The sequence below is a fragment of the Salmo salar genome, chromosome ssa19 (assembly GCF_905237065.1).
Source record: "Salmo salar chromosome ssa19, Ssal_v3.1, whole genome shotgun sequence".
Lineage (NCBI taxonomy): Eukaryota > Metazoa > Chordata > Actinopteri > Salmoniformes > Salmonidae > Salmo > Salmo salar.
Window position 1 is genome coordinate 79971955 of NC_059460.1, and position 15221 is coordinate 79987175.

The 15221-nt window shown below is 42.2% G+C and overlaps 1 protein-coding gene across 1 annotated transcript in view; it reads right to left on the minus strand.

The window, feature by feature from the left end:
- LOC106579689 (V-set and transmembrane domain-containing protein 2A) overlaps window positions 1-12660 on the minus strand; it is a 32994-nt gene extending 20334 nt beyond the window's left edge. Inside the window, exons 1-2 of the mRNA XM_014159822.2 lie at window positions 12022-12660; window positions 9349-9518 (exon numbers count right to left, since the gene is read on the minus strand). Coding sequence (XP_014015297.1) covers window positions 9349-9518; window positions 12022-12100 — 249 coding nt within the window. The 5' untranslated portion in view covers window positions 12101-12660. The remainder of the gene's footprint in view (window positions 1-9348; window positions 9519-12021) is intronic.
- Window positions 12661-15221: the final 2561 nt, after the last annotated feature.

Below are 15221 nucleotides of genomic sequence, written 5' to 3' on the forward strand. Positions count from 1 at the left end.
GAGGGGATGTGAATTGAGTTTTGACCTGTGTAACCCTCCAGTCCAAGCTCAGCTAAGTATTTATTATCTTGGACGTTTCCTGTTCATCACAAAGGACACAATGATCCAGTCGCTGATAGCTGTTATGTTCAGCGTGTGCCCTGCATCCTGTCCATTAGAGTTAAGTCAGTACAGGTGTGAGTCATACGCATTAACAAGGCACAGACAATCACATTTTTGACTTAACAAAGTATACCAAGGAAGTCAGGAAATGGGCGTTTGTTGAGATCTGACCTAAACAATTGAGGGCACAACTAATACGAGGATTATTGGCAGCGACAACATATGATTACATATCACAGTGTGATCAGTGCCATACTGTTCCGCTAGACCATACATTACTGTGATATCCCCCAAACCAATATCCGCTAAGCAATTAAAGAATGAATCGATGCTCTGAATCAAAACTGTGTGACAGCTGCATTATCTCAGAATACAGGAGCCCCCTCTCTCTCTCTCTATCTCTCTCTCTCTCTCACTCTCCCTGCTTCCCTCCCTCTCTGTCTTGCTCTCCCTTGCTTCCTGCCTCCCTCTCCCTCCCTCTTTTTCTCCCTCCCTCCATCCCTCCATCCTTCCCTGCATCCTTCCCCCCAGAGAGAGAGACAGAGTGAGAGAGCGAGATATATATATATATAGAGAGAGAGAGAGAGAGAGAGAGAGAGAGGGGTCTGGGAGTGTTGAAGAGGGAGGCTGGCACAGTGGCAAGGTCAATGTCGTCCCACACATCAAGGGGATTGGTCACGTTTAATCTAATCAACCACTTTCATATGCAGACACTCACCTATTTGACGCTTCTGTCAGACGTCCACGAGATTCATCTGGAAAACTCCACAATGGGCTCTTCATTTATCCCATTACAGTTGTGGAGCAGCCAGCCTGATACCACTGGACCACAGTGGGTCACACCTTGAAGTGGAGATATCACTACAATCTCTCAGTAGGGGGACAACTGCTGGGCCGTATTCCTGAAGCATCTCAGAGTAGGAGAGCTGATCTAGGATCAGGTCCCCCTTGTGAATGTTATAGGACTCATTATAATCTAAAAAGACAAACTGATCTTAGAACAGCACTCAAAGGGGTACTTACCCCTACTTCACTTTTAGATCTCCTACTGCAGAAAGGCCTCATGATTAATAACTTCCCCCCCCAATAATGTCATTGCAATAAAACTGGACTAATCCCTTTAGATTTTCCTCTCGGCACGAGGTAACAAATACATTTAGGTCAGGTGCCTACAACACTTTCCTCAAGTAAGGAGACCGCCGGTTGTTATAGGCTAAAGGCTACTGCTCAGTGTTTAATCTACATAATTCAATTTAATACTATTCTTAGAAATGTTCCACAAGACTTTTAATATATTATTAAAAGTTACAATAAAGACCAGCAAAAGGGCACTTACGTAGGAACACCTGCACTTTCCATGACAGAATGACCAGGTGAATCCAGGTTTAAAAAAAATTATGACCCCTTATTGATGTCACTTTGTTAAATCCACTTCAATCAGTGTAGATGAAGGGGGAGGAGACAGGTTAAAGAAGGATTTTTAAACCTTCAGACAATTGAGACATGGATTCTGTATGTGTACCATTCAGAGAATGTATGGGCAAGATTTAAGTGCTTTTGAACAGGGTATGGTAGTAGGTGCCAGGCACACCGGTTTGTGTCAAGAACTGCAACACTGCTGGGTTTTCACACTCAGTTTCCCGTATGTGTCAAGAATGGTCCACCACCCAAAGGACATCCAGCCAACTTGACACAACTGTGGGAAGCGTTGAAGTCAACATGGGTCAGCATCTCTGTGGAACGCTTTCGACACCTTGCAGAGTCCAAGCCCCGATGAATTCAGGCTGAGGGGGGGATGCAAGTCAATATTGCAAAGGTGTTCTTAATATTTTGTACATTCAGTGTATATCAAGATGTCCTTTCGAAGCAGACTTATGACTGACATCTCAAAGCCGTATGAATGTACAGAACTAGCCATTTGAAAAAGCATGTCATATCAGAAGGATACTTGCTTAAATATTGATCAATGCAGTGGACAAAAAAACACATCTCCTCGCGCATCGATTCTCATTGTGATTCTGTCACACTGCAGTTCTGGAACCTATATAACTGTAAACCTCCATTTTTTCCTTCTCCCTGTAATCCTCCCTGGAACCCAGTATCCTGGGCAGCCAATCATCTAAATCCGTGTTTAATTTCCTGTCCCTATGCGATACATATAAGCCCATTCCTGCCTGTGCTTTCTATCCCTGTAGACAATCTGGATCTGAGGGAGAAACATAGTTCGAGTGTCACTGATGTTTCAAATGGCCATAAGGGGGTCACGAGCAGAATGTCACATAACTGCAGGGGTTCTTGTCTTTGTCGGATTAAATCATCTCTGGAACTCAAAAGGATAAGGCGTTTGTGTTGTCCCTTGAACAATATGTGTTGTAGTGATGCTTGCAACTTTGCGTCACTTGTCATGTCAGATCCAACGGCTCAACAACATCAGTTAGTCACGTATGAGTGTACACACACACAAACACACACGCACACACACACACACACACACAATGAATACACCTGCAGCCAATGTTTCCCCCTTCCTTTCGTCTCCCGTTGAGTTGGTGGATCAATTGCTAGTCATTCTCTGACTGTGCCCAATCTCTTCCAAAAAAGTGAGATTGTGTTTTGATCCAGTACATTGAATTGGAGGATGCTGGCTGTGCATGCCAGACAACGCCTTCTCTCTCGAGCTCATGTTTAGACAGAGGTGCCTCGTGCTTGGAAAATTGTCTTTCTCCTTTCTGACCAAATATGTCCGTAAAGCCAGGAGACATCCCTCTCTGTGCTGCTCTACAAGCTTGTCTTAGTTATATTTCTTCCTACAAATCACCTCTGTTTGGCGTCTTTGGACCAAAGCCCCTAGGACACTGCTCAGAGCCATGCAACCAATGCATATGGCACTCAATAAGCATACCCATTGATATGAGCACTGAGTTTCTGCAGGGGATTTTCTGAAGGGATGTTGAAAACAAGATGGCTGTTATATCCTCTAACTTGCCCAATGGCACCTCTAGGTGGTCTAATTAATCTGGCCTAACACATGGCAGGTTTACACAGGAGACGTCCTCACACTCTTGGACTGTCTGTCACACTAGTTAGTTCCTGTGATCCCCCCAGTGGCTCACAAGGCCCGCCCGAGGGGCCCTGAGTGAAAGATGAAATTGTGTCATGTTGACAACAAAAAAAGTACTGAGAGGAAATGATTACAGTACAATAGTTGTAGCAAAGTATTTTTAAAGTATCCGTAAGCTTCGCAACACCAATTGGGACCACACTAGCCATGAGGATAAGTATCTAATGGAACTCTGTGTTGAAAGCCTCTGTTTAGATTAATCTTTTGGAGGACATTTTGCAATGATTACCTGCAATGCCCCCCCCCATCATTGACTCATTGGTCGAATAATGATTATACTTAGCAAGAACCATCCCACAGCGTGTGGCTCTTGTTATTTCCCAGGAGCCCTTGCAAACTTATCGCTCCATAACGTCTCCATGTTCTCTCACCCATCTCTTTATCAAGCTTCCCTTCAAATTAATTGTCTCCTACCAAAGTCACTCATGGCCCAATAATTGAGTCATTCCAAATGAGAAATCAGTAATGTTATTGGCACACTGTAATAAGGGCTTTCCATTAGGTTGAAGTAACAGGAAAAAAAGACAAGCTGATGGAATACAGGACATTAGGTTGAAGCAACAGGGAAAAAGACAAGCTGATGGAATACAGGACATTAGGTTGAAGCAACAGGGAAAAAGACAAGCTGATGGAATACAGGACATTAGGTTGAAGTAACATGAAAAAAGACAAGCTGATGGAATACAGGACATTAGATTGAAGCAGCAGGGAAAAAGACAAGCTGATGGAATACAGGACATTAGGTTGAAGCAGCAGGGAAAAAGACAAGCTGATGGAATACAGGACATTAGGTTGAAGCAGCAGGGAAAAAGACAAGCTGATGGAATACAGGACATTAGGTTGAAGCAGCAGGGAAAAAGACAAGCTGATTGAATACAGGACATTAGGTTGAAGCAGCAGGGAAAAAGACAAGCTGATGGAATACAGGACATTAGATTGAAGCAGCAGGGAAAAAGACAAGCGGATTGAATACAGGACATTAGGTTGAAGCAGCCGGGGAAAAAGACAAGCTGATGGAATACAGGACATTAGGTTGAAGCAGCAGGGAAAAAGACAAGCTGATGGAATACAGAACATTAGGTTGAAGCAGCAGGGAAAAAGACAAGCTGATGGAATACAGAACATTAGGTTGAAGCAGCAGGGAAAAAGACAAGCTGATGAAATACAGAACATTAGGTTGAAGCAGCAGGGAAAAAGACAAGCTGATGGAATACAGAACATTAGGTTGAAGCAGCAGGGAAAAAGACAAGCGGCTTGAATACAGAACATTAGGTTGAAGCAGCAGGGAAAAAGACAAGCGGCTTGAATACAGGACATTAGGTTGAAGCAGCAGGGAAAAAGACAAGCTGATGGAATACAGAACATTAGGTTGAAGCAGCAGGGAAAAAGACAAGCTGATGGAATACAGAACATTAGGTTGAAGCAGCAGGGAAAAAGACAAGCTGATAGAATACAGAACATTAGGTTGAAGCAGCAGGGAAAAAGACAAGCTGATGGAATACAGAACATTAGGTTGAAGCAGCAGGGAAAAAGACAAGCTGATGGAATACAGGACATTAGGTTGAAGCAGCAGGGAAAAAGACAAGCGGCTTGAATACAGGACATTAGGTTGAAGCAGCAGGGAAAAAGACAAGCTGATAGAATACAGAACATTAGGTTGAAGCAGCAGGGAAAAAGACAAGCTGATGGAATACAGAACATTAGGTTGAAGCAGCAGGGAAAAAGACAAGCTGATGGAATACAGAACATTAGGTTGAAGCAGCAGGGAAAAAGACAAGCGGCTTGAATACAGAACATTAGGTTGAAGCAGCAGGGAAAAAGACAAGCTGATAGAATACAGAACATTAGGTTGAAGCAGCAGGGAAAAAGACAAGCGGCTTGAATACAGAACATTAGGTTGAAGCAGCAGGGAAAAAGACAAGCGGCTTGAATACAGAACATTAGGTTGAAGCAGCAGGGAAAAAGACAAGCTGATAGAATACAGGACATTAGGTTGAAGCAGCAGGGAAAAAGACAAGCTGATGGAATACAGAACATTAGGTTGAAGCAGCAGGGAAAAAGACAAGCCACAAGCGGATAGAAAGCAGGACATAACCTATATGCACTATGGCCAGGCAGGCAGCCTAGCGGTTAGAACATTGGGCCAGTAATGTCACGCCCTGACCATAGAGAGCCCTTGGTTCTCTATGGTGTAGTAGGTCAGGGCGTGACTAGGGGGTGTTCTAGTTTATATTTTCTATACACAGCTTCCCTGTGGCTCAGTTGGTAGAGCATGGTGTTTGCAATGCCAGCATGGTGTGTGCAACGCCAGGGTTGTGGGTTTGATTCCCACGGGGGGCCAGTGCAAAAAATGCATGAAATGAAATGTATGCATTCACTACTGTAAGTTGCTCTGGATAAGAGCGTCTGCTAAATGCCTAAAATGTAATGTAAATGTTCTATGTTGGTGTTTTGTATGGTTCCCAATTAGAGGCAGCTGGTAATCGTTGCCTCTAATTGGGGATCATATTTAGGTAGCTGTTTTTCCACCTGTGTTTGTGGGATATTGTTTTGAGTTAGTGCACGTAGCACCTCTGATGTCACGGTTCGTTGTTTGTTTCTTGTTTTGTTTGGAAGTTTCGCTTTATTAAAAGATGTGGAACTTTAATCACGCTGCACCTTGGTCCGTCTCTCCACACGACCGTGACAAGTAACCCGAAAGCTGCTAGTTTGAATCGCCGAGCCGACAAAGTGAAAAATCTGTCGATGTGCCCTTAAAGCAAAGCACTTCATCCTAATTGCTCCACAGTTGCAACTGATAAAGGCTGGCCATGACCCCATTCTCAGTGGGAGTTGGGATATGGAAAGAAGCACATTTTCAAACAGGACAAATATAAAAACTCACCAAATGATTACTTTATAATACTACATGTTCCCCACCACTGACATCTTGGTCATGTGATCCTGGAAACATTCTATCCATTAGAGCTGTGTGTCTGTCTCATAATGAGACCGGCGTCGATGGGAGGCTGTGCATTGTATTGCCTCTGAATGTTATCACATTATGTGGACAACCCTTCAAACTAGTGGATTCTGCTATTTCAACCACACCTTTTGCTGACAGGTTTATAAAATCAAGCACACAGCCATGTAATCTCCATACACGCACATTGGCAGTAGAATGACCTTAATGAAATGCTCAGTGACATTCATTGTGGCACCGTCATAGGATGCCACCTTTCCAACAATTAAGATTGTAAAATGTCTGCCCTGCTATTGCTGTCCCAGTCAACTGTAAGCGCTGTTATTGTGAAATGGAAACGTCTAGGAGCAACAACGGCTCAGCCGCTAAGTGGTAGGCCACACAAGCGCACAGAAAGGGAGTGTTGAAGCAAATAGCTCGCAAAAATCATCGGTCATCGGTTGCAACACACACTACCGAGTTCTAAACTGCCTCTGGAAGCAACGTCTGCACAAGAACTGTTCGTCGGGAGCTTCATGAAATGGGTTTCCATGGCCAAACAGCAGCACACAAGCTGAAGATCACCATGTGCAATGCCAAGCGTCGGCTGGAGTGGTGTAAAGCTCATGGCCATTGGACTCTGGAGCAATGAAAATGCGTTCTTTGGAGTGATGAATCGCGCTTCACCATCTGGCAGTCCAACGGACAAATCTGGGTTTGGCGGATGCCAGGAGAACGCTACTTGCCCGAATGCATCAAGTTTTGCGGAGGAGGAATAATGGTCTCGGGCAATTTTTCATGGTTCAGGCTAGGCCCCTTAGTTCCAGTGAAAGGAAATCGTAATGCTTCAGCATACAATGACAATCTCTACTCACTAATGCTCTTGTGGCTGAATGGTAGCAAGCTTGCACAGCAGTGTGGAGGCTGATAAAGCAGTAAAGGGGGGACCAACTCCATACTAATGCCCATGATTTTGGAATGAGATGTTAGACAAGTAGGTGTCCAAATACTTTGTGTATTAAGGACAGAGGGCCAGACAGGCTACAAGGTTCATGGGGCAGTAGGACAGAGAGCCAGACAGGGTAGAAGGCTCATGGGGCAGTAGGACAGAGAGCCAGACAGGGTACAAGGCTCATGGGGCAGTAGGACAGAGAGCCAGACAGGGTACAAGGCTCATGGGGCAGTAGGACAGAGAGCCAGACAGGGTACAAGGCTCATGGGGCAGTAGGACAGCGGGCCGGACAGGGTACAAGGCTTATGGGGCAGTAGGACAGAGGGCCAGACAGGGTACAAGGCTTATGGGGCAGTAGGACAGAGGGCCAGACAGGGTACAAGGCTCATGGGGCAGTAGGACAGAGGGCCAGACAGGGTACAAGGCTCATGGGGCAGTAGGACAGAGGGCCAGACAGGGTACAAGGCTCATGGGGCAGTAGGACAGAGGGGCAGTAGGAGCGATGGCCGGTGAAGGAGATAGTAGCTTCAGGTCAAGAGGCTGGAGTACAGCTATGGATTGTATGTTTCCTTTTGAAACAGGAAATAAGTGCTTTCATTACTCGATCCAAGCCTGACAAGCTGACAGGTCTCACTGAGGACACGTTCTGTATGTCTGTGACTTTCACACTTTGTCTTTAACAGAGAGGAAAACAGAAAAGTATCTTATCTCGTTGAGAGAGGCCGTGGCACACAATGGCAATCAATGGGTTTAGGCTTTTTCAATGACCCAGGAAGACACGGCTGTTACCTTGAGAGAGAAATCACATTTTCCTTTGCTTATATTAACCCTTAATCCCACACCAAATAGAATTACGAGCGAAGAGGATTGTAAAGATTTACTCTGCGGACGTGTGGATTAAACAGATAGCGATAGATCCAGCCTTGAGGAGAGATGAATCCCCTCTTCAGCATGAGTAGAGGGATAGACCACCATTTTAGCCCTGTCAAACAAAGCAGAGAGCTTCCAACAATGTCAACCACTACACGTGATAGTGTCACTGGGACTCTATCTCACGGGACAGCTACAGAACGAACACTGTGATGCCACTGTGATATAGTGGACGTGCCCGCCCTTTAAAGCGGGATTCAGTTGTTGTGTTGTTGTCATGGACTGAACCCTGCAGCACCCTGTGCATGTCTGTTTCACTATGAATCCTATTCCACTCTTTTTCTCAGCTCTACTTTTTTTCCCCCTCAGCATCTTTTCATAGTCCTCCTCACGAATCCTTGGCTTGTTTTTTTGTCGAAACCCTTTCCTCTCAGGACAAAACTACTGCTTGTCATTTCAAACAAATACCATGAAAATAACTAGTTCACATGAGCAGCAATGGCGTGGTGAGCACCAACAGCTCCTTCAGCCGACATCTAAGAGTCATAGATCAAACGGATCAAAGCCTTGGCAATGCCAGCATGATGGGTGACAACAATGGACAAGTAATAACTGTTTTAAAGCCATGTGGATATCCAAGAACAAGCCTCTCTCTCTGCATTGTGGTTTCACTGCGAGGAAGACGAGCATTTAACAAAGGAAACATTTCCTTGTTTGATGTCTGTGATGACAAACTGACAAACTCCCCTAAAATGTACCAGCCATTTCAATAGAGGGAGCAAAATAATACACAAACACAAAGTAACCGATCATTATTTGTAAGGAAAAACTGTCATAAGTAGCTATCCAGTGTAGAAATACATTACAAATGCCAGTTGAGGAGGGTCTCGGTACACTGTTCAGGCTTTAATGAGCCAATTTGCAAGAATGTGTCAGCAAAGTTTTTTCCTGCATGGCCTCTGAGGGCCCTATAATGATAAATGATGATCAGTTCTCTTAACTCTGGCAGAATGGCGCTACATTCATACCTCAGACTACATACGCAAGTCACTTAAATTAGCCCTTGGTTAAATCAACTTGGTAAAGACAGGCTGAGATTAAACAGACCAGTATTATTTTACCACTGCATGTTGTGGCAATCTGTTATCAAAGTTTATTACAGTAAGTTTTACAGGATAATCTAGGGATTTTAAAAAGGCTATGGGGCGCTATGCTCTTGGTAATGATAATCCAATCATGCGAGAATTCACTGAGGTTTCTGTGCGGAATGGGATTATACAAAACTGCACCACTATGAAGTCATGATTGCAATGTGCAGGGCCGAGACTTTCCCCTTTTATTTGGAACAAGTGAAGTGCATACCTCTTCGTCATCATCCTCCTCCTCGCTGTTGCTGGGTTCTTCTGGTGCTCTTATAAACCACCATTGAATCTCCAAGTAAACTGACGTGGTTCCACTCTGGAAGGCGCACGCCATTTCAATGTTTTGACCTTCTTTTACCGTTAGATTGGAGGGGATATCCGTAAACTTTCCTGAAAGATAGACAAACAGAGAAAAACAATCAGTATAATCGCTATCTCTCAACAACTACAGCCTACATATAACAAACCTGTCATAGTGTAAGGCACTTCTTTCAGCACATGGTAGTTCAGTAAATAAACCCTTACAACAACAACAACAAAAAACATGAAAAAAAAATCAGATCAAGAGAACACGTGATAAACCTCTGTGAAGAATCACGTGAAAATTTTCAAAAAGGAAAGGAAATATATATATTTTCACAGTCAGACACGTGGTTTTCGTAGATGTGACATTTCACATACGTTTCACATGTTAACAAATCAAATGGGAAATAAAACGTCACATGGGTAAAACAGACACGTATTCACGACTAAGACACGTGGTTTCCCAACATTTCTCGTATTATATTTTACATGAGTGCTTTTGTAACTGGCAGGATTAGAAGCCAGGTCTCCCACTGGAAAATCTGATGTCTTGACCATTAGACCAAGAGGGCCAACACAAACTCTGACCTTGCATGCAGGGCCACATGATCACATGACCATGAGCGACTCATGTCCTCTACACTTTCACATGTGCATTTTCACACTATCAAACAATGAAAAAATGTTTATCCAATTCATGGCAGGATTTCCTCCTGTGATTAATCACGATTTATCGGAATTTCCTAATTTGCTCATATTGAGCTGCAATTTACGATTTTTTTTATACAAAAAATCATTACAAGAAAATTGACGTCTTGATTTTGTTCAAAGTAACAGTTAGCAAAATTAGATAAATTGATAAATACACTTTTGTTTAACCTCAAAGTCAACTTGTTTTGATATGGCATTGTTGCAGCAGTATAGCTGTATAGATCATGTATTTAGGATGCTTTCAGTATATTAACTGGAGTTCACTGATTAACTCTGAGAGCACTAATTCTAACATGTTAAACAGGTGTAATAAAGAGACACGGAACTCTAGCTTCTCTGTTCTTTTCACTGGGCTTCTTTTCACTGGTCACTGACCAACAATTTTTCAATGCACTTGAATTATTATACTCAGGTAGGCTAAGTGACCTTTTTACAGAATGACATTACAGAATTTGCAATTCCATATGTTGAAACATTACTACTGCAACATGTCACGTGTGAGAAGAATAACACTATTTCACCACCACAATTTCACATGTGAAAGTTAAGATTTTCACGTGAATGTTTCCTTACATGTGAAACTGGAAATTTTACTTTGAAATGTGATTGATTTTCACATGTGAAATTGCAATTGAACATGTGAAAGTGACATTTTCACATGAGAAAGATTTTCACACGTGAAACTGCATATCTGATTTTCATGCGAACGTTTTTAGCATGTGGAACTGCAAATTTCACATGTGCAACTGTACGTTTTTTTTTCCTCGAATGTCAAAAGGTGGTTTAATTTAATATGGTTTCACGTGAAATTTAAGCTCAACATGTACAAACAGTTATTTCACATATGGTAATGCGATTTTGTAAGGGAACTGTAGGTTAATCGAATTAGTGAACTATATCATCTGAAATTAAGGGGCTTCCTATGTGTCTAGAACTGTCACTGAGATGGGTATCATACCTTGATCATAACATAATTCCTTATAACATATATCAGCCCCTTCTCAAAGCACGGACATATGAGATAAACGTGATTTAACCTCAACACATTTGCCAGATTCACTCTCCAATAACTACAATTCAAATGAATGTGCATAGTGTAATTTAAATAAGACAAGTATAGTATAGCCTATAGAGCATAGCCTATCTGAATATATATTTAAGTGTGGAACATGTTACACTCTGAGCATCACAATAACTGTCGTTCAATGTAGCCTACAGTTTCCCCCGCAACACACACTGCGCTTAAAAAAAAAAAAAAAAACATTTTCTGATCATTTTCAAGGGATACAGGCTAGGGAGGCAGTGGCAATACCAATGCAGATGTGTCAGATTTCGTGTGATGAGATCCAAAGGTAGAGAGAAACCACAAAGGGACAGATGCAAACTCTCACCGATATGTCAACAGGGTAACCGTCCATGGTGCTGAAAAAACAACTACTGCTCGTTCTACGCCAATCCAACACTGTTTCTGCATATCCGTTACTTTAAATGCATGTCGCGCTCAGTTTTTCTTCAAAGTTATTCTTACAACGATATTAACCTGTGCCTGGTAGTCCAACATTTACGTTCTACTAATTATAATAGTATTATAAACTACTAAATTATATCCAGGTGTCATTTTATGCAATCAACAGTTGCGTTTTGTTCATTTGGACAACATTGGATCAAAACTAGGTACTTTTTCTGCATTTATTTTATAGCCCAGAAGTATGTTGCATTTGTTACGTCAATCGTAATATATTTATTATTTAATGTCTGCATCTTGAAGTTATACGCACTTTTAACATGAATTCAAATGCGATATATATTGTTTTTAACCCAGAAGCCCAGAGAGACTAACATTGATAGAAGTGTTGTAGGGCGATATGTCTCAGCTTACCTTCAAAGCAGAATCCAAATTGTATACATAAACTAGACAATACAACGAATCCAATAAAGTCCTGAGAGGTCCACATCATCACAGATGGATAATGTCACATCAGCCGAGAGAGAAAAAAAAAACGATCTTCCAAAACTGCTCAGCAAATTAAACTGTTGCCAGGCCGATATGCTTGGACACAGAATGGCGAATGTGTAACATGCTGGAACAATAGCAAGGCTACTGAAGTTGTCAGCTTTGCAGAGAGAGAGAGACTGGTGACTGCGCGCTCTGCACAAGGTGTTGTAAAATAATAGTCTCTGTTCTCTGCTCTCCGTACAGTACGTGGCTGTTCATGCAACGTCAGTGTGCAGTTCCCCTATTGTGTGCTTGGTGTACACACCTCTACACTTTTGCAAAGCCCGTTTTCCACATTCTTTGAAATTGCACTAGTCTAGACTTAAAAATATGTAATATAGAAAAGTCATTATCAAGCATAGCAGCGGGAGTAGCCTACAGACGATTTTGAAAGCTAGTAATAATTTTAGCATTCATGACAAGATTGGTGTGAGAGATTTGTGTGAGAAGAGAGCAAAATAGCTCCTCACTTTTCTCAGCAACCAAAACATGCCAAATCATTTAAGAGACTGTGTGGGTTGTCACTCAAAACCACATCAAAATGGTATCTGATTCTGAAGTGGTATGTGGCATGAAGAATTTACATATGGAATGTAGGTGTGTCCATCTCATTGAGGGTCGGCTCTAGCCTTTTGAGGGCCCTAAGCGAGATTTGGTTGCCCCCCCCCTCGCGAGCAAAAATTTGTTTGTGGCCCCCTCTGATGAAGGCAGAGAAATAAATGTACATTTTACAGCTAATTTCCTGGAATTCTACCCATTTTACCATGAGGTGTAGATAAAAAAATAAATAAATCTGTTTTAAAGCTAATTTCCTGCAAATCTACAAATGTTGCCATGACATATTATGTTAATGATTTCTGAGTGAGAGTGACTAACAACATCAATGGGGGCCCCCTGGAGTTTGGGGCCCCCTGGGCACTTGCCCTGTGTGCTCGGTCAGTATTCAGCCATGATTACTACAAGTTCAGATAGCTGGCTAGACTAACTCACCAATCTAAAAAAGTGTTAGCTGACGTGACTAATTGAGTGACTGTCAAGGACTGACATAATAAGAAAGAAAACTGCTGATGCACAACCAAATGTTGAACTTGCACCTATTCTAACTAGACCCAGACTATTTTTTAAAAGTGGCTGGGGGCCCTAAGCAAATGCTTATGTCGCTTAAGTTTGGAGCAGGTCCTGATCATGTTTATTAATAGCTATGCAGTCGGACCTCTGAAACAGGCACAGATCAGACCCACTGGTACAGAGGCTATAAAACAATATTGTAGCCATTGAGGGGGAGACAGCTGAGACAGGGCTTGAACCAGAGACCCTGCAAGTACAGGTAAATCACAAAAGGCTACTTCCTAAGCCATTAAAAACTTCTAGGGATAGCACCCTTTTTAAAATTTTCGCCTAAAATGACATACCCAAATCTAACTGCCTGTAGCTCAGGATATGCATATTCTTGGTACCATTTGAATGGAAACACTTTGAAGTTTGTGGAAATGTGAATTGAATGTAGGAGAATATAACACAATAGATCTGGTAGAAGAAAAAAAAAGTTCTACCACCATCTTTGAAATTCAACAGAAAGGTCCCACATCCAGCCATCACTCTGGTTGTAATTCCGATGGTGTCCACAAGATGGAGGCAGTGTATGTTCAAAGTTTCCGACGGATAAATTAAAATATGAGCAAACTACATGACATTTAGTGTGAAGTCACCCAGGTACATTTGGGCAAATCGTGAAGGAGACATTTACATTCACATTATATTTTTCAGCAAGAATATCCTCAAATCTGTATACTTGGACTTTGATTTAGCTTTTCCAGTATTAGTAGCCATATTATAAGTTCAACATTTGCAAAACAACCAGTTTTCATAACTTCATAACTCTCTATATTCTTATATTTTTTGTCCAAAAGGAAAAGGCTTGCTGTCGCACAAGGTTAGCAGCTACATTTTGCGACAGATATGGAGTTTCTAGATACTCCCGTAAAGCCCAGCTCATTTGCTATCTAGCTATCTTTGTTCGACCCCGATTAGTGCTTATTTGACAAAGTTACAGTCGATCAAGTGAAGACCGCCCGTGTCATCGGCGTGCCATGAAGGCGTCGCTCTCTGACCAAATTTGGTGTCCTATAGGATATACTACACCCTTAATGATATAGTGAAGTCTGGTTACGTTCTAGGATCTCAGAGGAATAAATACAAATGTGATTTGACTGGTTGAAACAACGTTTAGGGTGAGATTTTCACAGATTCCTTTCTTTGCAAATTGAATGAGTGGAAATACAAAATCGATCGTGCATGCTATATGCTATATGGACCTTTTTAGGAAATGAAAAATGATTTTTATCTCACAAAACACCACTTCATATTATGTCGGGGACCCTTTGAATGATAAATCAGAGCAAGATTTCAGAATGTAAGTACACATTTCACCTTCAGAGGTGAATTTATCAAACCTATCGCAGTGAAGAAAGTGGTTTGCTGTTAGGAGCTCTCTTCAAACAATAGCATGGCATTTTTTTCGCAGTAATAGCTACTGTAATTTGGATAGTGCAGTTATATTAACAAGAATTTAAGCTTTCAGCCAATATAAGACACATATATGTTCCGACATTTGTTGTTTCTCTAAAATCTGTGATGCTGACACAAGGTGCTGCATGATTTACAACTGTCCCGTTGACAGGACACCTATCCCTATCAAGACAAGCGAGGCTGTCCCGAATCATCCGAAGAGGCTCCACTATTCCTTATATCCTGACAAGCAGGCCAGCACACAAGCCTCAGTACAGACAAGGGCACACTTGCATTGTACACTCTTAGAAAAAGGGTTCCAAAAGAGTTATGTGGCTGTCCCTATAGGAGAATCATTTTTGGTTCCATGTAGAACCCTCTGTGGAAAGGGTTCTACATGGAACCCAAAAGGGTTTGTAAAAGGGTTCTCCCACGGGACACTGAAGAAACATTTTTGGTTCTAGATAGCACCTTTTTTTCTAAGAGTGTAGGCCTGAGAGATTATCACATTGCTGCCACCAGTGTAGTGACTGAGAGGGAACCCGCCAGAGAAGTGCTTTCCTTGTAACCACAAG